Genomic DNA, 25614 nt, shown 5'->3' with positions numbered 1-25614 from the left:
GCATAGGGAAGACATCATCAGCTCTTGATTGGAAGCTTACAATTATAATTGAAAAGGAACCTTCCTTTTCAATGATAATTGTAAGCTTCCAGTTACGAAGATTACGAAGGTCAGAGCTCATTACGGACAAATGCGCCCCAGTGTCTATGAGTGCAGACACAGAAACACCGTCGACTTGCACGTCAAGAGGGTTCAGATGAGTGCGCAACGTCAGTAGAGGATTTGGCGGCGTAGGGAGCAATGCAGCGTCACCTCGAGGCGCTGTATCGTCTAGTTTTCCGGCTGGGAGCGGCGTCCGAAGGGTGTCGGCGAATTGGAGCGACGGGGCTGGGGAGAGCGAGATTGTCGTCGTTGGGGCGAAGGCGAACGATGATAGGAGCGGTTCGGTGCAAGAGAATCAGCGGCGGCGTTATCGGAGCGTGCGGCATAGGGACGAGAAGGGCCACCTGGGGGGCGAGAGTAGACAGTATAAGTAGGCCGGATCGGGGAACTCCAGCGACTGCGACAGGGCCGAGAAATGTGCCCGATTCGATGGCAGTGGAAAGAAATGGGCTTGTCGTCAGCAGTGCGCCATTCAGATGGGTTGCAGAAACGTGGTGGGTAAGAAGATGCGGGACGGGGCGGAATCGAAGAAGCCGGGCGGGTATCAGGACGATGGGCCGAGCAGATGGTGTGAAGACCCATGTTTTCGAACTCTTGGCGGACAACTGCCTGGATCAGTCAGACCGTGACTGCAGATGTGTTGGTGGGACTGGAGTCGAAGGAAGCCGGATAGGCGGCCTCGATCTCACGCCGGACGATCCTGGTAACATCGGCAGTGTTGTTGGGACGAGGAGTGTCGGCACAGGAAGATGTCGCTGGGGTGTTGGGCAGACGGGCAAAATGCTGGTCAATACGTCGAATTTTAGCGAGTTCCAGGAGGCGGCACTCTTTTATAACAGCATCCACCATCGCTACGTTGTTGCAAACGAGCAAGTTGAAGGCGTCATCGGCAATGCCCTTGAGGATGTGGGCAACCTTGTCGGACTCAGTCATGTGGGTGTCAACTTTGCGGCACAGAGCCAAGACGTCCTGAATGTACGTGACATAGGGCTCTGTTGACGTCTGCACACGGCCGGAAAGCGCCTTCTGCGCGGCAAGTTGGTGACCGTAGGGGTTGCCGAACAAGTGTCGAAGCATTGTCTTAAGTGAATCCCAACTGGTGAGCTCATCTTCCTGCGTGCGATACCAAACTCTAGGTGTGCCACCGAGGTAAAAGACTACGTTGGCGAGCATAATAGTAGGGTCCCACCGGTTATTGCGGCTGACGTGTTCGTACAGGCTGATCCAGTCATCGACGTCTTCCCCATTTTTGCCCGAGAATACGCCAGGATCACGGGGAGCGGGGAGAGTGATGTAGGTCGTCGAGGTCGCAGCAGGTGTTGGAGCCGGCGGAGTCGGGTTGTCGTCGCCGGGAGCCAAGAAGGAAGGCTCGACGTACCGTCCACTGCGAAGCTCCGTGACGAGGTACAGGGAACGTCCACCTCCACCAGATATGTTACGTAGGAAGACGCAGACGAAAAGCTATGTACAAGTATATTTGCAGGAAAATACGCTGCACTTGGCCAAGAGGCAACAGCCCGCGCTAGCTTCTAATCGTCGTCGTCGTCTTCTTACTGCTCGTACAATCAGTTTATTCTACCATTGCTGACATATGGGGCAAAGACTTGGAGACTGACAACGAAGCTTGAGTACAAGTTAAGGACTGCGCAAGGAGCGATGGAACGAAGATTGTTAGGCGTAATGTTAAGACACAGAAATAGAGCGGTTTCGATCAGAGAGCAAGCCTAATTGACATCACGAGAAATAAATAAACCATTAGGGTTACAGAATGGGTACCAAGAGACGGGAAACGCAGTCGACGAGGCCAGAAGTCTAGTTGGAGCGATGAAATTAGGAAATTCGCGGGCGCTAGTTGTGATCGGTTGGCACAGGACAGGGGTAATTGGAGATCGCGGAGAGAAAACTTCGTCCTGCATTGGACGTAAAACAGACTGCTGCTGCTGCTGCCGCCGCCGCCGATGACGACGATGACGACAAAGGACCAGGCAATTTTACCTAATTTATCAAGCTACGTGTATAAAATCCGTCGTGAACCTCGGTGATAGCCTCCTCTCGTCAACTAGTAGCGGCGCGCGAAAGTTCCCTGTTAAGCGCGATCGAAATCACTGCTCTGAACGCGATTGGTTCGTGGTTGCATTTCTTTTAATATTGGCTGTCAAGTTGGTGGTTCAGCCCTAACACAAATTTACTCTGTAATAATTTTCCTCCGTGTAACTGCTTTATACTTCGCTATCAGAAATATACGGTTATATATGTATATGACCTCTGCATACTAACGGCGATGTTGCAATCCTAATAAATGTTGTAAATTATTAGAAGTTTTTTTACATGAATCCTTAGCACTGCCTACTGGACAAAGAAGCAGTACTAAGACACATATTATTGGAGCGCATTTCACAAGCCGTGGATAAAAGACTCTGCAGCAGGGGTCACTGAAGTCTGCAGGTTCTTTTTTTGTCAGCATCAAAAAGGCACGCAAAGCAATTTGAATAAAGGTGAAAATATTGCAACATATGCATTCTCTCAGTATGTGCTATTGATACTGTTAGGTGTAATGGCTGGTTGGCTATCTCCTCCTCTTTGTAAAAGTAAGAAACTCTCTCCTCTGTATATATTTAAATGTTGTGTATTGTGTGTATATTTAAATGTTGTGTGCATGATATTGACAGTGAAAATTAAAAACGAAGAAAGTGAGAAGATACGGATGAGGTAGCCGCCGCTGGTGCTTCTAGTGCTCTTGTTCTCCAATTAGGATTTGCAGAAATAAAGCGAATATATGAAATAAAGGATGTGCACGTCGCACCCCGACAATCATGCAGCAAGGTTTTAACCACAATAATAGTTTAAGTGAAACTGTAATGTCCCCGTAAAAGAAACGTCAAATGATGTGGGTAACAGCACTCTGACAATCACACTTTAAGAGGGGGAGGGAGTAGGCTTCAGCATCGCTGAGTAGGGGGGCTCTGCCCCGAAGAAAACTTCGGGGGAGGGTCGGGCCACTGAGCCCCCGGTTAGTCGGTCCCTATGCTCAGACCTGTAGAAGTTGAAGCTCCAAAAGTAGACAATCTTGCAGCTCGGGACTTGTGTGGAGATAGCGCAAGCGATGGTCTCTCACGTTGTTGACGTAGAAGTGATTATCGAGATGAAGAACCCACATGAAAGAGCTGGGGGGGGGGGGGGTCCTGCAAAACTGTGGTAGGCGATGCATACGCGGAAGGTGTGAGCACATAACATGGGTGCGGTAGTGTGCTGCTGCTTGAGGCGAAATATCGAATGCCGATAGCATCAGGGTTGCAGTGGTCGCTGAATGCATGGCGAAAGTTATGCTTGTGGCGTCGCCGTACCTGCGAGAGCGAAATTTGCGTGGAGCTGGCGGCAAAGCATCTGAATCGGTGATGAGTCAGGTGCTCTCGAACAGAAAGGGGACAGGCTGAGGAAACGTCCAAAGAAGGAGAGCGGCAGGCCGTAGGGCAGTCGAAAGTGTTTGACTAAGTGAATTCTTTGGAGAGACTCGTCGCGCAGCTACCTTTGGGCTGGGGAAGAGGCACATGAACCAAATACAGGTCTGATGCTAGGGCCGGTGCATGCTGACGATCGCCACGGGTGGACGCCGGCTATTTGGGACGACAAGACTAGCAGTGACGCGACAGTTCAGATGGCGAGAGTGGTTGGCGCCGAGTGCTTGAGGTGACATAGTGAGCAAGCACGGCTGTTCGCAAGTCGTCATGGAAGTCCGGGCCGGAGGATGGCAACACGAGCCCGGAACGCAGTCCGAGCCTGGAACCTTGTTGAGAGGAAGTGGCTGTCCAGCTGGGTGAACCAGATGTCCGGCATTTTGATGTACAATTCCCAGACATTCTACAATCACGGGCGGTCTGCAGGACTACGTGAGGCCACATCACTGGCCTTGGCAGAGTCGGTTCGCTGACGCTGGCATGGATGGGCTCGGTCGTCCAGGTCACCAATATATGAGGTTTGTGTGTTCGGCCGTCCGGGTAACAAATTTCTGGGAGGCGGCGCAAAAACGTAGCCTCCGCAGCCACGGTTCACTTAGGCCGGCCAGCCATGGTGTCGCGGGATCTCGGGAGCTCAGATCGGGCCTTTCTTGTCGAGCGCGCTAGCGTGTTCTGTTCTAGCACTACCTGCCCCATGGGCCCATCTTCATCTTCTTTGGAGGCGACAGTCACACCGTTTCAACGTCATCGATATAGCATCCAACTTTTGGAATCCCTTTTAAGACTTCCTGTATTAGTGACTCAAGTATGTTGGGCGTTTGATTTTCCAAGTGCTTTCAGCTTTTCCCTGTGTAAGTGTGCGAAGACACATTTGTTATCACGTCACTGATATGCAGAAAATACTGCTTACAGAAATGCTCTACTACGATCGTGACCGCTGCACCCGTTTCAATTCTCATTGAAAGAGTCTTCGTTCAATGTTAAGATCTACGCTGTAGGTATATATACTTCCACTTTTACCACAGTCGAACGCAGCTTGACAACTCACGCCCTCGGTTTCCTCGTCCATGGTGCCGATATATCTGACAGCTTTGCTTTCGCTCCTTTCGTGCAGACTGCTTGGAAGTTTTGTTTTTCGATATAGTTTCGGCAGGTGTGGTTTCAATAGCAACATTTTCTTGCCTCATGACGCTTTCTGCAATGCCAACAAGCACTTCGTAGATCTACCTGTGTAATTTGCCTGTCATTGGACCGTGCAAATTTCCTCAAGTTATTTCCCCTATCAAGGTTTTGTTCGCTCCGAATTACGTTGACGCTGCACGTTTTTCCGTCAAAATCATGCATTTGCTTCGTATGTTGTGCAGCTACCTCTTTTAAAGCGCAGCTGTTAGCTCCCGTTCCGGCGGCCAGCCTTGGCGTCTGCGGCGTAACCAGGCGTACGAGCACAGCGAAAGATGAAAGAGTGAAGGCTTAGCGAGAGATGAGAGAAGCGAGCCGCGAACGCAAGAAACCAATGAGAGCGGCGCCGTCAGGGACTTGCGCGCGGGATTCTGGCGTTATGCGGACCGACCCGACTGCTGGATGCGTACTAGTATCTGGTCACAACCGCAATTCTCATTTCTTACTATTGTCTACTCGCGTCAGCTCTCGCTCGCGCTTCTTTGGTTTGCTTGGTTTAGTCCCGCTCGAGCTCGTTTCGATTGTCATGACTTGTGATTGCTTTAGAATGCGATTGCATGCGCTACGCGCATTGTGGTTTACTTTGGTAGCCACACAGCACTAGCGATTATACTGGAACCTTCACCGAGTCATGTATAAAAGCCAACGCGCTTGACTCGCAAATCACATCAGACTCGCACTCTGTTACATGTCCCTCACAAATTCGTTGCCTCAATATATTGTGTAATGAAAACACGCATAGAGCGGTGCACAAATTTCGCATTAAGGAGCATTGTAATTGTCGACGAATTTTTCTTTACCTTCGGTCACAGTAGTTATCACCAGCGTAAGGCTGGCCGGAGAAGGCAAACCCAGTTTCAAGAACTAAACTCTTGCCGTAGTAAGGGGGAATAAAACAAGTGTGTAATTACTTTACCCGTTGTGGTGGTCTAAAGGCTTTGGTGTGGCGCTGCTATTTATGAGGGGCATTGCACACCTCTTAAATGAAAATGGGTAATGCTTTTTAGTAACCTTAGATGCAGGCCTCAGTGAACTGTTCCTTGTTAGTGTTGCAATGTGGGTAAGTTTACCATAACATGCCTTGTTGCCCATTTTTATAGGCACATCCAATAATATCTATTGAAGTGGAGCACCATATTTTCATCTCTACTGAGCATCATGTTTGCAGATATGATCCTAAAATTATAGCTTGAGCAGTGGCACAACCAGAGATGGTGCGGGGGCACACTGGGCACATGCTTAGGATGTGTCACAAGTAGTATTTTTTACGCACCAGACTAATCACAGGCTTATGACTTCTGACAATGACCCATATTCTTTTTATTAGTAGGATTATTGTAACATCGGTGCTGAACGAGGATGAATGGTCAGTTATGTCTTTTTTCTTTAAATCTAAAACTTGAAGTTAGTTTAGCAGCTTACTGTCGCAGTCATTTAGATGCTTCATATTCATTTCAGTGGGAAGACTAAGAGCTAAAACTTTCTTTTACTAGAGTGACCTTATTTCTTGACTGATTTTATGCTGTTTCGCTCCATCTTCTCGTGTTAACTTTCGCGCACGATTTTTTTTCAGGCAGCAGCTTTATATAACGCAAGAAGGCAGATGCAAGGACACAAGCATGTGTAAGAGCAGCCCAATACGACTTCACGTGGTGCAGAGGATCGCGCTTCAAGGAATCAAAATACATTACCATGCAATTTGGACAAGAAAACTAGAATATCGGTACATTGAGTGTACTATTTGACTTAATGTCGCAAAAACTTTCAAAATGCAGTATGTCACGCTAAGATAAAAATTCTCGCATGCTCTAGGCAGTCATCTGAACATGGTATTTTTTGTAATGTCTCTGATGGGAAAGTTCAGATTAGGTAGGCTTTCTGGAGGCATATGCATAGGAGCAAGTGTCATAGATAAGTTAGAAGTGTATTAAAAGAAAGCTGATTAGTTTTGTGAGAAGTGACCGCTTTTTGTCTTGCCTCTGAACAGATATATTCATGTGACAAAATAAACTAGTCGTATCATAGCATCCCAGATTTACTTAGTGACATAATACATACTTTCAAGGAGCACGGTGACTGTGTTCACTACAAAAAGCAACCGCTCAAGCTTGGTTAGCTGCTGACATAGTTTACCAGCCTGTAAATGCAAGAATGCGAAAACAAACCACTGTCATTCTGTACTTTAAAAGCTGACATGAAGCAGACAGATATTCATGTCTTCCCTTGTATCTATTTTCTACACTTAATTTAAAAGTATGACTTTCTCTTAGGTTCGAGAAAGGGAAAGCATTAGGGACAGAGTACCCTATCTTTAAGAATTTATTATCGTTTACGTGAATCCTGACGACACTACTTCATTAGAACCGCTCGCGGCACAGGAAGACCTATAACCATGGACGCTCCGGTGCGCACCTTACGTCTTAATTAGAAGCCAGAGTCGCTTGCAATTGAGAAATTCATTTGGCCCAAGAACAATTGTGGTTCCTCCTTCTGTGGCATAGTCATATGAGTGCTTCTGGCAGGTATTTGAGATTTTGATTAGCGTGAATGAATCTAATTGCCGACCAAGTATGCTAGTGGAGGCAGGAGTGTGTTCAGTGCATAGAACTGAGAGCATCTGCGTGGGACACTCTTATTCATCATTTGGCGCATGTGAACATACAGTGTTAATCAAGCGAAAGCCCCTTAGTTTGATGGCCTCTGTAGACATAATTTTTATAAGGCAAAATAAAATTAAAGCATTTTTGCACATAGTAAATTTCTGGACCCAAGATATAGTGCACACTGAGGCATTGTATTAGTCCTTCCAGACACATATACACCTGTGTTGAGACGAAGATAAGATTCTGTGAAGCGCGCTTCTTCTTACTTCAGCGTACCTTAACCAATTCAGTAGAAAAAAGCTTTGGTTTCATGTAGTTTGTTCATTGTGCAAATATATACATCTCCGCATGCAAATTCCACGTGCATGGAAGGGATATCTGAAACAGGGTACTGCCTTTGCCAATTTCTGATTTCTTTTGTCTTTTTTATGCACTGCCCTGCCTGTACTTATGCTTATGACGCCAGCGATGCATCATATTCATCACAGTTGATTTTTGGTTCACATCTGAAGCCATGCGATACTTTTGTTAGATTGCATTTTCAGCTGGTCACAATAATTGATCATGTAACTATACAAGCTGTTCCTCAGAAGTATAGCGTTCATACCCTAATGCGGAATGAAAGGCTACCACATATCACAAGAAATTTTGTGCACAAGGATTTAATGCCGATGCTCCTTTGAGTTTTGTACCCATTTGCTTCACAATAGATGATATTGTAAATTTTATTCTATTTATTTCTAAGAAAATGTAATGGATCAATCCCAACAGCGCGAGGAAACTACTTCCGTGAGGACGTCAACCGAATACGAAATATGATACGCCTTTGTACCGCTCTGATACGAGGCGGCATTTTGCTGCATAACATCGACAAGACACGCGTAGAAAGAATGGGGGTCATGTCATAGATGAATAACCTTATGTGAAATATTTATAACCAAAGCTAGACCTGCTGCCTCACATGAGAATATACGACACATTTCTAAATGCACTGTTCTCTTAGTCAGGAACATCCATACGTTGTACAGGACGTTATCAAACGTTCTGCTGTCTTAGAATGTGGCACCAAAATGTTTTTTGCCCAATTTCGCTACATTACCAGCCCCAAGCTTCTAGCTCATCTGGTAACCTCGGCGACATAATTGCATGCGTTTTGTGCTAGAAATGCGTTTGCTGGGCAGTAATTTAGCGCATACTTCTCTTCGACAGTGGCGTCAATACTTTTTGAGTTTGTGCATCTTTTTTCTATGTTTAACTTTCCATTGTATACCTTATTTTTGAAAAGATGGAGCCAATTAAGATAACGGATATTTCTACGCAGCAATAGCGATGAAACTTTGAAGAATATACTTGTGGTTTATTAAAAGATTAGTTTTGAAGTTCATGGGCATCATTGTAATCTGTTTTATGTGTGTCAGTATGTTTCTGAAATTATTATTCAGATTGTCTTGTGACTGATCAGCAAAGACTTTGACCATTTAAGAGAGAAAACCTTTCATTTGAGTAACTCGGTAACTACAGATTACAGCCAATTCAGTAAACATGAGTGCAGGAGCTGCTTTTGAAGGAATCAAATATTCCCGACATGTAATTATTGCGACTTGCTTCTAACGTTACCATGGCTCTACATCGTGAGCGCTATCACACTACTGGGAAGAGCAGTATCACTCTGTTCTGAAGGAGTGCACTATCTCTCTTAGGATACAAGCACGCTGTTTAGGGTAGTGGAAACAGTCGGCTTGGAGGAGTAGAAGCACTCGGTCTGGGGGTGGGAAAAGTTTTAGCCCTCTGCACAAGAGTACTACTTCACCGCACTGCCTTGCGGTGAAGTAGTAAAGCTCTGTCATGAGGAGTTATTCTACTCTCTCTTAAAGGGGGCAGAGCTACTCTCGAAAAGGGAGTGAAATATGGGACAAGCAAATACTCCCTCGAAAAGAGTTTCCGGAACTCTCTTTGTTTTTGGAGTGTGTGCTTTGTACTGTATAACATTTCTTCCGTTTCATGTGATATGTATTTCTGTGGGTTGTTTGCCGAATTCATCCTCAGGTTGTATTTTAAACTCACTTTTTGATGGAAACTGGCCGTGTAAGGTTTGAGTTCGTTTGCATTCTTCACGCTACCGCATACTGTATAAACTCCGTTTGTCTTTTCTTTCTTTTATTTTCTATTCCCTTTTTGTTTGATTCTGGTCGACATTAAGATCAACCTTTTGATTGTACCTTACGTCTTCCTATGTTATTTAAATTGTGCACATTGCACTTACAGTTTTCCATGCCCACCCTTCCTTTGCAATGCCCGAACTTACGGTTCTTAATCATAAATAAATGAATGAATAAATAAATGAATATATCATGCACAATAAGCCACATTATTGTTAAACCTCCTTACCCATCAGTTTCAGCCATACGAACGGTGGAAACATGCTGTCATGCTTATTGCATCTTAACACAACACTAGAAGCATCCATTAAACCTCGCGCTTAGCGAACATAGCGAGACAAGAATTCAAGATGCTGTTGAAGAAAATAAAGCATTAATACAAAGCTTTGAAATAACCCTATCACATGTCAGTGTGCTCCCCAAGATGTTTTTTCCAAGCGAGTACTCGTTTAAGCGAAGATGTAGTGATTGCATATAGAAAAGATAAGCTGTTATACTGCGAAAATCTCACGGAGATTTTGAGCGTTTAGTTAATTTAAACGAATGGTTTCTGTCCTGAGAAACAAGGTTCAATTTCAGTGTGTTTCTTAAGTTTGCGTTGCTAGAGTTTACGCGTCGTAGCAAGAAAATTTAAGTGTGTGACAATTACACTTCTGTGCATCACAAGTACGATACAGCTTTTAGAACATTTGTTTCTTCGACTTTTGTTATCCCGTCGCCAAAAACGAGCACGTCCCATTGAAGATAGGGGAGATTCTAGCACTAGCCGCTAGTAGCACTTAAAATCCAGTCCAAGGGGGCTCTAACGTAGAGCTATTCCGAACTTTTGTGTTCCAGTCCTGCACTCAGCATTCCATGTTTGGTCAAAAAATTTTAGGGCCACCACCATTTCGCCTGTTTCTCACGCGACGTCACGAAGACCGGGAAAACGTCCATCTGACATCCCATCTGATATGATATGCGCACACTGCTTTTGAATGATTAGACTGAAAGAAACAAAAATATTAATTTCTCATTGGATGTATTTTTTTGCCATAATACTCTTCCATTTATCAAACGTTCTAGCGCTGAGCATACTTCGCCTGTCGGTCACGCGATGTCAGAAAACCGTGAAAACTCATAGCGTCAAAGTGACGTGTACGCGTTAAAGAGGCAAAAATATGCCGAACATAACTGAAACTTTTTCTGAATAGCAGGAGGCAGCCCCTGTCCGAAGGGAATATACGATGGCTACCCACCGCTTGTTCTGGCACTAGATACTGGGAGCGGCCACGGAGCATGAATATATTTGCGTGCAATAAACATTTTTTGCTGTGGCACAATGATGTTATCGAGCCGTTTCGGCAAGTATGAGACATCACTTTGCCAACTATTCTTTGCTGAGTATCCGTTCTGGCGACATTTTTGACGTTCCGTTGCACGCCGCCGCGATTTTTGACCATTCACCAGAAGATAAGTAAGGGGAAGCGGATCAATCACGGACGCCGGCACCACCGCCTTCAGCCGGTTATCCACTTTCACTGTTGTAGCTCGGACCCATCGAGTCCCGCTCCACATCACGCTCCTCGCCTTTCGATTCGATGAGCAAATCTGCTCAATGTAGGCAATGCAATTCCCTTAGTGAGCAACAGAAAATGACATGCTATAAAGGTGGAGCGCTTTCCATTGGCCTTTTCTTATAACACTGCGGGTGACTGCCCGATGACTGCGTCGGTGGTTGCGTAAATTTGACAACAGGAGATTGGATTACGAAAAGATTGGCAAAGTTTGACATTATAGGGCCCCTGCCGACACACCATGATTCGAAATCCCTTACACTCACGCATCATTCAGAAAACAGGAAAGCGTGGATAAAGCCGCACGTGTGGTTTCACAGTACCAAGTTCACCTATTCGTTTCCTACAGGTGCTCGACACCAAGCGCTGCGTATGGTAATAATAGCAGCTGTATTCAGTGTATCTCCAGCTTGCGCCATGTGTTTTTGCACACATTTTGTTCCGGCAGCTTGGCGAAATAAAACAGCTCGAAATCAGCATAGAAAGCAGAATTCTTTTGGAATCTGAGCAATCAGTTTCACTGGTTCAAAATAAATTATTTACATGCAGTATCGAACAATTGCTTCCGTGACATTATTTAAGTGTACGACCGCAATTTCCTTTTACGTCGTAACGATTGCGTCAATGAAAACGTTATTAAGTGTTTTCAGTGGCTAGATATGTTATACAGCATATCACATAAAATACAAAGAAATATCCTAAATATATGAATATTCTGTAACGGCTAGCTGAATTACTTACGGAAACAAGGTGACGCACGCAATTTTCCCAAATGGAGACGTGTTATCTTCCTCGATATAACCGAGCGAAATCTGTAATTAATGAATTACAATGAAATAAAAGGTCGTCCAAGGAAAAGTCTGAGAAAGGTGTTGACGCCAGCATTCCACAGGTGCATGCAACTGCTCTAGTGAGTTCTTTTCTTTAGCAGTATAGTCCCTTTATTCTGAACAGTAGTGCCATTTGAACACCCACATGCAAAATAAACATGAGAAGTTACAATATTGTCACAAACCGAACATCATATTCGCACAGTTTGACAAAGGCTAAGACTTACATGCGTTAGGCTCGATCTTGATATCACCAGATCACGCACGCCGGCGACAATGAAATTTCCTGATGTCCAGACAACAAGTAGGAAGCTGATAAGTAAGTTCACTTCTGTGAGGACGTCCTTGTTAAGTTCGATTTCCTAGGAAAGGACAAAATAATGGAACATAAGTTCAAACACAAGCATATCGAGGCAGAAAGCAGTTGAAACAAAGTTTTTCAGGATTCTTGCAAGCGCTTGCGTGATACTCTGCGAGGCAAATACAAAGCCACAGAAGACGATGGGGGCCTAAAAATTCTCCTAAATTTAGAAGGAACTAAGACGAGAATCTGCCCTTTTCGACAAACGTAGTCAGCGCTCCAGTTATTCTGGTCGAGCATTTTAAAGCTCATAACGTGCCATCATTGTGCCAGGGAAAAATAAAAGTGCCAAATAGGCTTACATGTAGAATGTTGCTGTGTTATAACAAGTAGCCTTCTAAGATGTTCCTTAGCAGCGTATTGTGTCCAACATGAAGTTCACGTTACCACTACAGGATGCGAATTTTGAAATTACATGGCATCCCGAAGCAAGGTTTAGCGTAATAATGCTTTGTAGTGCAAAAATCCCAGTATTCATTGGGCGAACTTGTGCCTAGGTAAATAAGCTGCACTAAAATCACAATAATAGCTGCGAAAACAGTCGTCGGCCGTTAAAATCTGAAGCGATTCATGTGCGTCGGCTATTTACACATGCCACATTAGACTACATTCTTGCAGAATTGTTCGTGTTCGAGTGCGTTTTAAATTGTATATCACTATTAGCGTAGCGAGAATAACATGATTAGGCAAAATTATTTTGCTACACACCGTTTTTGCATGCGCGTCGCCATATTGCTACGCAGTGGCGCCATCTATGGGCAGTCGGCATGCTGGCTTGGGCGAGCGTTCCGTTTTCGTGGTAGGTACATGCTCGGCGATAGTTTCTAGAATTTGTTTTCAGGCTCGTGCGGCCTGTTTTGTGTGGCATGGCGTCTTCTCCATGGAAAACAGTTCTGTCATACGTACTGAAGTGGTTTAATTCGGTATGGCCGATCTTTCTGCTGGCGTTGAGGCGGACGGAGCACATAGCGCGATGCGTTAGCGCATGTTTGAGTCTACAATCAGCCTTAGAGATCAATTGTGCAATTTGGAAAGTTCCATTCACTAATGAGACCTTACTGCAGCATTATCCTCTAGTTCTAAGCTGCGGTTTAGGAGCAATGAAACATATGCGATGATCGTAACAGCGTGGGTACAATTCTGCTACGATAGTCCTGACCTGTGCTGTTATAATGTGAGAAGCGTTCAAACTGTTAGCTGTAGATTACATTGCGCGAATATTTGGTTCTGTGGATAAAGGTTCCACCCATGAATTAAATAGTCTTGGTTAGCAACAACATATCTTACAGTGGGAACTATACTTGTCGAGCAAAACGACCGTTTACGAAGTGTGCGAGCATGTTAAGCAGTAGTAGGTGCTGGATTACAGATATCTTTGTCCTACATAGCGCATCGTCGAAGCATATGACATCAGCGTTTATAGATCTATAAACGTTGAGCGGCGTGACTATTCGAGGTCGTACTGCGGCGTTAAACCCGTTTCTCCTTCTTTTTCGAGAAAGAGGATGATAACCGAATTTATTTTTCGGTTGTGCTCGTTCCGTTCTCTACGACGCACTGACACGTATTACGGAAATTTTGTCCTCATAAATAGCCATCACATTCATTTTATGTGATACATCTCGCCTATTACGGCTTTACAGGGCGAAAAGGCGATGCTGAAGTACACAGCTTATATATTTATCATGCTGGTTCAGCAACCGCAGTGTTTGCTGTATTGAGCAGTGCCATCGGCCTCACGCAGGAGGCTAGCGAGGACGTATAGTGATTTGAAGGCTACTAGACTCGAAATGTGTCAGAAGGAGGCTGGTGTATCACAAATATATGATAGCGCCTGCCGCTTAGATGTATCGTGGTTGTCGTAGGTGGGCCGTGCTTGAGCATGCGCTCTTCTGTTTTAGTTCCTACGCCAAGCGATCAGATAGTGAGCAAATTTACCATTTCATGCTGGTAATACAGATACGCCTGTTCACTTTGTTGAATTAAGACCAATATACGTACAATAGTTCAAGACACATACACACGCCGCGGCTGATAATGTGCGTCGCTTGTTTGCGCCTCCAAGAGATATATCCGCGTACTGTAGTTACCGATGCACCGAAATGCTACCCCGACGACTTTAGATGAACAGCCATTGCGTAAATGTGACTGTGACAAAGTACGGTCTAAAACATCTTAAAATCGTTCCGCAGCACGCGAAAGCAATACTTTCAAGTAGCGTCGCACCGAATCGCACAAGCCAGACAGGAGGAAAGGCTCCCCGCGCACGTTTTGCTCCTCGCCCGATGAAAAGGTCTATACAGTGAGGGACAATATTCGAGAAAGCTCCGGTAAGGCGCTCTTGGGCACGCTGATAATATTGGAAGAATGCTTAGCCACTGAAAAAAAGGCACCGGAAAAATACACAGGAATGTGGTACGGATTTCATTATCGTCCATTCGATTTTAATACGTAGTCCGTATTTTTTAAAAATAATTGCTGCCTCGTAGTACGACTTCAGTCTGAGTACGAGATCCAACTTATTTAATATAAAATACAATCGTAGGCTTCACATGGCGGAACCAAAATAGGATTATTAGCCACGCCATAGTGGGAGAAAAACAGCAATATTTTGACCACCTGAGGTTCTTTATCGTTCCCGCAGTGCAGGGTACAAGGATATTCTTGCATCTCATCTCCATCGAAATGCAGCCACCGTGGCTGGGGTTTGATCCTGCGCCTTCGGGATTAGAAGTGCAACGTAAAAGACGCCCCCACGGCGAGTGATGCGACATATACTAGCATAAGTTAGGTGTACTGAATTACACAGAAGAAAGGCTTATATCGAACTACCATTTCGAATAAGCATTTAAAATGTTTAAATACGCTAGCAATTTTTTTACATGTCATGAGTAATAGCATATGGCGTTTAATGACGGGCGCAACGAAGGATTATGTGGGCTTACCATCAAAGCACAAACTGACCGCAGACAGCAATGTCATAGCGAAACACGTTGCAGTCTTTTCATCATTACATTTTTATTTCCTTAAAGACCTCCTGTAGGGGTTTTACATAACGGGTGGGGTTAACACGAGAAAGTAAAACATTTTTTTTTTCATGATGACAGGTGGGATGTAACTTTTTCTAGGAAGGTTGATGGACAGGTGATGGCTGCAATTTCATGGGGAAGGTCGTTCCAGTCGTTTGCTGTTCGGAGGAAAAAAGACTTGGAAAATGTAGTCGTACGGGCACGTTGGCGTGAAACTTTCAGCGGATGACCAATTTGGCGAGACGTGCGTGATGGCGGTGCGCAGATGTATGGTTGGTGTTTGAGCTGGGAATAATAAAATTTGTGAAATAGGCACAGGCTAGGAATACGGCGACGGAGGGAAAGACTGCATAATTTGGACTGTAGCTTGAGAGATGAAACACTAATATAGGATGAGTATGAGCGGTGAATGAAACGGGTTGCTCTGTTTTGCACAGCTTCGAATGTGTCAATGAGGTAAGCTTGCTGTGGATCCCAGATAACGGATGCATAGTCAAGTTTTGGCCTGACTAATGATTTATAAGCAAGTAGCTTTACAATTTGAGGGGCGTCGTGAAGATGACATTTAAGAAAACCTAGTTGTTTATTCGCAGATGATATTAGCTTTGTTAGGTGCTCGCGCTATGATGTCATTGCTGATAGTGATGCCGAGGTAAGTATAGGACGGGACAAGTTCGACAGGAGAATCGGAAATCTTATCAGTAAATAAATGCGGGTGTTGACGAGGATGAAAAGACATGAACTTGCACTTATTGGGACTAAGCGTCATCAACCAGTGATTGCCCCAGGGTTCAATGCGGTTAAGATTGTCAAGAAGGGTATCCTTAATCACCGGTATTAGTAATTGGGACATAAATAATGGAATCGTCGACGAACAGAAGGACATGACATGATACATTTTCTGGTCGATCATTAATTTAAATTAAGAATAGGAGGGGGCCAATGACAGTTCCCTGAGGAACGCCCGATGTTACTGGTAGACGGTTAGAGGAGTAGTTGGTAATAGTAACGGACTGTGAACGATGTGTGAGGAATTCCTTTAACCATGCAATAATTTCTCGATGCAAGTTTAGTCTGGAAAGTTTTAAGAGTAGACGTTGATGAGGTACCTTATCGAATGCTTTGGCAAAGTTTAAAAAGATGGCGTCAGTTTGTAAGTTAGTATCAAGGTTTGAATGAAGATCGTGAAGAAAGATGGCAAGCTGTGTCTGACATGATAAGCCTTTTCTAAATCCATGTTGGGATGGAGTGAAAAAATTTATAGAGTCTAGATGCTGCGTTATCTGCGAATAGATGACGTGTTCCATTAGTTTACAAGGGATGCTAGTCAAGGAAATGAGGCGATAGTTGAGTGGAGAGTGTCTGTTACCTTATTTGAAAACAGGAACGACCTTCCCCATCTTCCAGTCTTCTGGGATGATACCTGTGGCGAGTGACTGAGACAACAACAAGCATAAAAACGTGGATGAAATGTCTTTAGTGTTTTTGAAAAACTTTGTGTTAATTTCGTCTGTTCCGGCTGACGATGAAATTTTGAATTGATCGATTGCGCAGGAAATGCCATTCGGATGAAAAATTATGGCTGGCATTGCTAGTTCAGTAATGGAGGGTAGTGAAATGAATGTATCTGCAGGTTCTTTCGTGAATACTTATGAAAAGGCAGTATTAAATATATCGGCACACTGAGCATTACTAACAGAGTCGCCGTTATCATTATTAAGGGTGATGTCGTTCGATTGCTGGGGATTTATCACGTTCCAAAATTTTCTCTGGTTAGTTGTTATCATTTTGGGTAATCGTTGTGAAGAAAGAAATGTTTCGCGCTTTTCACTGCTGCCAAGTATGCATCTTCAGCGCTGTAGTATTTTTTCCATGCAGAAGAGCTGGTTCTAAGTTTAGCTGCACGGTACAGCCGCTGCTTTTCATTTTTTAGTCTTTTGAGCGTTTTGTTGAACCAAGGATTTTGGGAATCAGAGTTGATAGTGCACTTTGGAACATATCTGCTTGTTAGATCAATCATTTTGCGTTTGAAGATTGACCTGTTTTCGTCGACTGTATGCTGATGGAAGTGAAGTTCAAAAGTGGATAAAAGGCAGTTTAATTCATTATTTATTGCTACGTAGTCGGCCTTATCATAAAGATTTATTGTTCTTTTGGACACTTTCCTTTGAACGGGAGCAATCTTAAATGAGGCGTGAATAACTTTATGGTCGCTGATTTCCCTCAGGTAAGTAATAGAAGCTAAGGTCTCAGGATGACTAGTAAGAATGAGATCAAGAATGTTTTGTGAAGTGTCTGTAATGCGTGTTGACTCAGTTATTAGCTGTGAAAGATTAAAATTGAGACATACTTCGACAAATTCTCGAGGCTATTGAGAAACGGTAACGTGAGGTTGGTGCCAGTTTATAGAAGGGTAGTAAAGTCACCGAAAAGAATAATTCCTGCGTTTGGATACCTAGTTGTTAAGTGTAGCAAAACACTGTTAAACTCACTGGGGAAGTCAGGGCAATTATGTGGTGGTAGATAGCAGACACCACTTAGTGTTAGTGGCGCAGTGCGGCAAATGATCCACATAATTTCAAGGTGAGATGTGATGTTGACAAGCGAGAATGGTAGTTCTCGATTAACGACGACTAAAACACCACCCCATCGAGAACTCTCGCGGTCGTTGCGAAAGAGGCGAAAATTTGGCAAATGATGCAGAACTTCAGAATTGCTGATGTTTTCGTTGAGCCACGTTTCGGTTAGTACAAGTATGTTGCCTCCGGACGATGATACAAGGTTAGATACAAGGTCTCGTTTGGGAAGGAAGCTGCGTATATTTGTGAAAATGACGGAAATGCAATGGGTGGTTCGGGAGTTGGTTCTAGGATGACAAGCTGACAGAGGGCATTGTGGGGACCGGCGCCGAAAAGTTATCTGCTATGCGATTTCCTTCACTGTGTTTGTCGTTTCGTCGAAGAAGTACCGCTTGGGACCGATATGAAGCGTCCTTTAGCGGAGCGAGAATTTATTAGTTGTTTATTTTGCAAATACAACCAAGTGCTTTCAAATATTTTGGACGCGGCGGGTATAATCTTCGCCTACACTGAATTTAGTTCCTTTAAATTTGGGCCCTTTAGATAGAATAGTTTCTGTTGTCTTGGATATTAATTTGACAATGATAGGGCGCAGATGGTTTGGGATTTGACGGCCAAGCCGGTGGGCGTGCTCTATTACTTTGGGATCAAAGGCTATTTCCTGGTGTTCTAAGCAACGATCACCGCTAATTTTTTCAGACTTGGTATATGTTTGACGGGGGGATGGATCAGACAGACCGCAGAAAATTAGATTGTTCCTGTGGGAGCGGTTTTCAGAATCGTCAAGACGAAGCTGCAAGTCTTGAACCAAAAGAGCTGTTTGGCTAACTGTTGACTGAATGATTTCAACATCTGATGTAACCGTAGACAGATTCTGGAAATGTTCTTCGAGTTCAGTCAGGCGGGTATTGAAATCGAAAATTGATCAGTCGATTGAAAGAATACGACCTTTTACGTCTTGCAGGTCACAGATTAGTGTTGCCTGGTCATCAGACAGCTTTTTCAATTCAGCGAGAACGAAATCCTGTTTGTCAGGTCCAAGGTTAATTTCAACATCACTAGCAAGAAGTAATAAGGACCGAACATTATGACAACATTCGGCACAAATAGCGGTCAAACACTTCGGGCTCGGCAGCTGTATCAGGAAATAATTACTGGATTTTTTAGTAAATAGACTGACCGGTTCACCAACCTGCATGATGAAGAAAGCCAGATTCGATAACCGTGCCGTGGCGTAGCTGCCGAGCCCACAGATCGTGTGAGGTGATTGCTGGGCCTTTATAAGTGGCTCGCCGAGTGATGTTGCTGCTGTTGCGTACTCCAGGGTAGCGTACCGTACTGCTGCCGAGAAGTAGCGATGCCTGCCTATCGAAGCTCGACCGACATTACTTATTGGGTAGCGTGGCGTTGTCGGTGGGCTGCAGGCATCCGGTAGATCATGGCGACCAAGCAGGGGCGAGACGAGTCGATTCAAAGGTAGTTGAAAGAAAATGGGAAAAGCATGAATTAAGAAGTCTCAAGTATGAAGTCTCTCAAAGTACATTTCGGAGCCCCTTAAATAGGCTCTCTACAAGTTGTGGGCGGGATCTTGCTTCCGTCGAATGACACGTGACAGGCACGGAGAGAGGGCCCCCGTGGGCTCCGGCTCAGGGGGGGGGGGAAGGGGATGAGGTAAGCACACATGATGACACGACCATGAGAGGCGACGGGGATGAGGTCAGCACGCGCGATGCCACGACCATAAGAGGCGACGGGGATGAGGTCGCTCGTGGGCTCCGGCTCAGAGGGTAGGGTGAATAACCTCTCACCACGTGGTGTCAGACGCGAACCCTAACAGCATCTCCGGCGGGGGAGGAAGATGCCGACGTCTAGGGGCCAACAGCCGCTGTACGAGGGATCGGCGTTTCGGTAACAGGATTCCCCGTAGAGGTCCCGAACCCTTCGTTCGTAGAAAATAGATTCCGGGGAGTGGTCTTCCGTCCTCGTGGCGCTCTTGTGACTTTTCTCCTTGGTCCGGTCCGGTAAAATTGGTCTTTGCTAGCAGGTCTCGCAACTTTTCGTCTCCTGCATGGGCAAGCAATCACCCCGGAACAGTGCCGGACCCACAAACACAAAGCAGCGAGCACAAGGCCACTCTCCCCCAAGACACACCCGGCTTTTAACAACAAAAAAAAGAAAACCCGCTACACCTTTCCCATTTCCTACGCGCGTCCTCCCCCCCTTAACACTAAAACAGCCATTTCTTGAAAGTGCTAAGACGTGGTTAGTAAAATCAGCTAACAATCGGCTTCACTTCGGAAAACATATGAATGCACGAAAAATATGCCCCGGAAATCCGGATGAGCATGAGGCTTTCGATACTCTAGAGGCAACGACTTAAACCGTCGGCATTGCCGTTAAGCTTACCCTTCTTGTAGCGAATATGGAAGGTGTACTGTTGAAGAGCCAAGCTCCAGCGTAAAAGACGACCGTTTTTCGTAGACATGGAGTGCAGCCATGTGAGGGGACAGTGGTCAGTCTCTATGGTGAATCTTGAGCCAGCGATATAGCAAGCTAGTTTCTACACCGCCCAAACTACGCAGGCGCATTCCTTTTCTGATGCAAGGTATGTTTCCTCACGAAGTGAAAGCTTTCTACTGGCGTACAGTTCAGGATGTTCGTTCTCGTCATCTTTCTTTTGACAGAGCACCACCCCCATACCTCTGTCACAGGCATCACACTGAAGAATGAATGGCTCAGAGTAGTCGGGCGCGTTCAACACTGGCTGACTCGTTATTGCGTTCTTCAGCATACTAAAAGCCTTTTCTTTTGCGTCATCTCACTTTACCGTTTGTGGTTCTGTTTTTCTGAGAGCATCCATTAAAGGACTCGCAATCGCGGAATACCGTGGAATATATCTTTGGTAATAACGCGCCAAGCCAAGGAATGATCTGATGTCCCGCTTGGTGCGTGGTTGCGGGAAGTTGTCTATCGCGGTCAGTTTAACCTCGGAAGGCCGACGATGGCCTTGCCCTATTACATGACCTAGATAAGCTACATCCGCGCGCCCTAATTGGCATTTGGGAGCCTTAACAGTTAAGTTGGCCTCTCGTAGACGACGCAACACGGTTCGCAGGTGTTGCATATGGTCCGCCCATGATGAAGAAAAGATAGCTATGTCATCGAGATAGGGAAGTGCAAAGTCCTCCATTCCTCGTAGCACCTGGTCCATAAGGCTAGAGAAGCAATATGGCGCATTCTTCAATCCAAAACTCAGGACTTTCGGACGAAAGGTTCCCATCGGGGAAATAAACGCTGCAAGCTTGCTTGCCCTCTCGGTCAACGGAACCTGCCAATACCATCTGACTAAATCGAGCGTAGAAATGAAATTAGCACTGCTCACCTTTTCAAGCCTTTCCTCGATATGCGGTATTGGATAAGTCTGGTCCTTCGTGATTAAATTGAGCCTGCGGTAGTCGATACATGGCCGCGGCTCTTTTCCTGGGACCTCAACCAATATAAGAGGTGAGGCATAACCACTCTCTCCTGGCTCGATTACACCTAGCTCTAACATCTTGTTTATTTCAGTGGTCATGACTTCATGTTGACGAGGCGAAACGCGATAAGCTTTCGAACGAACAGGGTGCGACGAGGTTAACTCGATATCGTGAACGATCGCAGTCGTCCTGCCCGGTGTGTCTGAAAATACGTCTTTAAATTCAAACACGAGTTCCCTCAGTTCAGCCCTCTGAATGGGATTCAACTCCGCCTGTTCCACTAACTTATCAATTGTCTCGTGAATGTCTTTTGTCTCCGTCACGGCTGTTAACTCTGGAAAGTCGACAGGCATTTACTCAGATTGGTTATTCAAAGAGGGTTTCACGATCATTCGCTTTTCCCCAACATCAAAGCGTCGCGTGCGAGCCGTCCTGTCATAGTAATGCTCACCATTGTTTCATGCTTGACGCATTTCCTGCTCGGCAATCATTGTGGCAGGGCTTACGTTCAATAACTTGCTGCATTCTGCTTGTCGCGACATTTCAGGCTCCGCTGCTTTCCTGGTTTTTTGATTAGCTGGCGTAATTTCCGCCTCATCCCCTATAGGGCTATCCTGTTGAGTGCTAGTTGACCAATCAGCTGTCAAACGGGTTTCTTTCGCCACTGGACTTTCATCCACTGGTTTAGCCGCGAGCTCCTTTGACTTGGAACGAGTTAGGGCTTGCACTGTTCCCTTACTAAACCCGATTCCCTTGCGTCGTAGCAAATCCTCTGATTTGTTAGAAAACAAATACGAATACTGCGGCGGAAGATGTGCCGAGACGGCGGTTTCAGTGTCCAGTACTCCGAAAGGGCCTTCAATACGAATTTCGGCCACCGGGAGACAAACACTGGAGGCCTCTACGGCTTGCCTTATCGAAGCACATTCCCCCGTGAACTGGCCTGACTCTACCTACGACGGATGCACTACGTCCATTGTGGCTGCCGAGTCGCGAAGCACTCTAAGCGGTTTGCCGTTTACCACGAGGTCTAGAATGTACGGTTCGAGCAAGTTCAGATTATCTGCGTTACTACTTATTGACATCAACACTAGTTTGGGATTTCTGCATCCCACGGAGATACGCCCCGTTTGCTGGCAGTTGTAGCAAACTACTGGTTTCTTGGCCCCGAAAGCCTTTTTCTTTTGCTTTTCTGCCCTCTGTTCGGGTGACTCCTTTTCTCCTTCGCTGTCCTCATCACTACTTTTCCCTGAATCTGATATTTCCTTTGTTTTATACCGATTCGACTTTGACCATCGTTCTGGCTTGTCGTGTCTGCATTTATTAATCTCCTCCTTAGGAGCTTCGCTGCCTTCGTCTGCACGGCGAGTTACGTACTCCTCAGCGAGATCGGCCGCTCTCGTGATAGTGTCTACGCCTGGCCTATCCTGAACCCAATGCTTGATGCTTACTGGCAGCCGGCGGTAGAGCTGTTCTAAGACAACGCACTGCATTGTCTTTTCGGCATCGCCAAGTGCACCCTTTTCTCTGAGCCATTCTTTCAGGTTTACCTCCAATGTGTATACAAAATCTTAATATGACTAACTTTTGGTCTTCTCGACTTCCCTGAACTTTCACCTGAATGCTTCAGCTGATAATCAATACTTTTTAAGCAGATTTGCTTTGACTTCATCGAAGTCCTCTGCTTCTTCTTTCCCCATGCGGGCGATAATATCAGCTACCTCACGTGGCAGTAACGTAAGCAAGCGTTGCGGCCACGTGTTTCTCGCGAATTTTGCCTTCTCACACGCGTGCTCAAACTGTACCAGAAAAAGGCCTATGTCCCCTCCTACTGCGTAGGATGCCATCAAGTCTGTCATTCTGCGCTCGCTTTCACGTGCCTCTGTGCTAGGTCTTTCGCTATTTTGTGCTTTCAGAAGCTCAATCTCTAGGCGCTTCATTTCGAGGTCGCGCTCTTCTTTGGCCTCACTTGCTGGCCGCTCGCGCTCTTCTTTTGCCTCACGTGCAGCCCACTCGCGCTCCTCCTTTTCCTATAGGCGCTTACGCTCTTCTTTTTACTCTAGGCGTTTACGCGCTTGTTTTTCCTCAAGGCGCTTACGCTCTTCTTCTTTTTCTTTATAGCTCTCGAGGCCTTCCGTCAGTTCCTCGTCGTCTGCCCAGGTCGCTTTGATCGCCTCAATGATCTCCGGCTTCCTCTTTGATTCGGCAATTTGGAGGCCCAACTCTTTGGCCAAGCTCAACAATTCCGGCTTCTTTAGTGCCTTCAAGTTCATGGCTGCCCTTAGTGCTGCTAAACTTTCACTCTCTACAACCTTGACGTACTCAAACTTCCGTCAACGGATTAAAGAAAAATCACTGCTATGTACTTTCCGAAAAATACGTAAAAGCCAAGTGATATCTCAGTGAAGAAAAGCCGTGCACTCACCATATGCAGTCATGATCCAGACACCTTCCTTCCGAACGTTGTTGCCAGGACTAGGAGGCTACGATATCGTAGTTGTCATCCAAGTTGGGGTCTCCAGGATTCCGTATCCCAATCGCTGCCAGCCAGTTTGTTGCATACTCCACGGTAGCATACCGTACTGCTGCCGAGAAGTAGCGACGCCTGCCTATCGAAGCTCGACCGACACTACTTATTGGGTAGCGTGGCGTTGTCGGCGGGCTGCAGGCATCCGGTAGATCATGGCGACCAAGCAGGGGGGAGACGATTTGCTAGTGCTAAACTTGCACGGTTTATTCAAAGGTAGTTGAAAGAAAATAAGAAAAGCATGAAGTAAGAAGTCTCAAGTATGAAGTCTCTCAAAGTACATTTCGGAGCCCCTTAAATAGGCTCTCTACAAGTTGTGGGCGGGATCTTGCTTCCGTCGAATGACACGTGACAGGCACGGAGAGAGGGCCCCCGTGGGCTCCGGCTCAGGGGGGGGGGGGGGAAGGGGATGAGGTAAGCACACACGATGCCACGACCACGAGAGGCGACGGGGATGAGGTCAGCCCACGCGATGCCACGACCATGACAGGCGACGGGGATGGAGTCGCTCGTGGGCTCCGGCTCAGAGGGTAGGGTGAATGACCTCTCGCCACGTGGTGTCAGACGCCAACCCTAACACTGCTCATGGTGTTTCCCAGTTGAAGTCGAGGGCTATGCAGCATGATTGTGCTGCATAACCCACTGTGGTGGCGTACAGGCTTTGGAGTCGCTCTGTTAAGCTTGGTGACCCGGACTGAGCTGCCCGCCGTGGCGGCCGCATTTTGATGGAGCGAAATCGAAAAACGGCCGCGTACTGTGCGGGCACGGCAAAGAGCACCAGATGGTCTAAATTATCCTGTAGTGCCGCACTAGGACGTGCCTCATGATCATGTGGTGGTCACATCACACAACTTGATTTAATAGTACTTTGTATGGATCCTGGTCTGATGAAAGGAATTCTGTAGCAAACATAATATATAGCGCGAAATTTTTGCGAAATGCGACTTAGATGAGAGTGTCAAGTCGAGCACTGCACGGGCCGAACTTATCAGCCCGGGCCCGCCCAGGACTCGCAATTGTGCCTGGCTCTCTGACTGAATGAACGGGCCCGACTCTGCACAGCCGGAGAAAGTCAGTGTACGTGCCTTCGAAATGTAATTTCTATAAGCCTAGGTGACATTTCGCGAAGCGGCGAAGGGCAAATTAGGTAAAGCGTGACACAGGAACATAGCAGACAGAGGCGCGCTGGGTGGACCTCCTATCGCAGTTGCTACGGGTTCTGCTTGGGCTATAGAGGTGCTGAGTTTGTCTCGTGATCGAGAGGCCGAGGGCCGAGCGAAAAGAACGGAGCAGCGACGTATGCAGCTGCAAGCCGAGTGTGAGTCGAGTGACTACGAAGTCGTTACCCAGCGCCTAGCACGAGCTGCACAAGCCCGGCAAAAGACGCGGGCTTGGCGTGCTTCCAGAAGGCTCGAGAAGAGGAAAATGAGGAGAATATCATTGGTGTGAACACTGACACGTGTACTTATCTGTATCGGGCCACCACGTTTCGCCGCCTAACAAATGTAATCGCAGAGCGTGGGACGCGCCTGCATGTATCCGAAGTTTCTGGAAAGTTATCGATGCTTCTATCCGCTGGCTGTTGTCGCCGAACCTTATGTTATCTGATTTCATCACCTGACGCGAATGGTGTAAAACATTGTGGAAGGCACGCGGGTCCGAACGATTAGTCTGGAACATTCGACGACTGCTCTATAAAAGCCGACGCGCTTGACCCGCTGATCTGATTTTCGACGATCGCCGACCGTGTGCGCCGCT

The 25614-nt window shown here is 46.1% G+C and overlaps 1 protein-coding gene across 1 annotated transcript in view; it reads right to left on the bottom strand.

Annotated features, from left to right (window-relative positions):
• The window catches only part of LOC142574989 (ATP-binding cassette sub-family C member 2-like), a 226578-nt gene that overhangs the window by 183428 nt on the left and 17536 nt on the right, over positions 1-25614 (bottom strand). The window contains exons 4-5 of the mRNA XM_075683964.1: positions 12112-12246; positions 11796-11866 (exon numbers count right to left, since the gene is read on the bottom strand). Coding sequence (XP_075540079.1) covers positions 11796-11866; positions 12112-12246 — 206 coding nt within the window. The remainder of the gene's footprint in view (positions 1-11795; positions 11867-12111; positions 12247-25614) is intronic.

Source organism: Dermacentor variabilis, chromosome 3 (genome assembly GCF_050947875.1).
Source record: "Dermacentor variabilis isolate Ectoservices chromosome 3, ASM5094787v1, whole genome shotgun sequence".
NCBI lineage: Eukaryota > Metazoa > Arthropoda > Arachnida > Ixodida > Ixodidae > Dermacentor > Dermacentor variabilis.
This window is presented reverse-complemented; position numbering and strand designations above follow the sequence as displayed.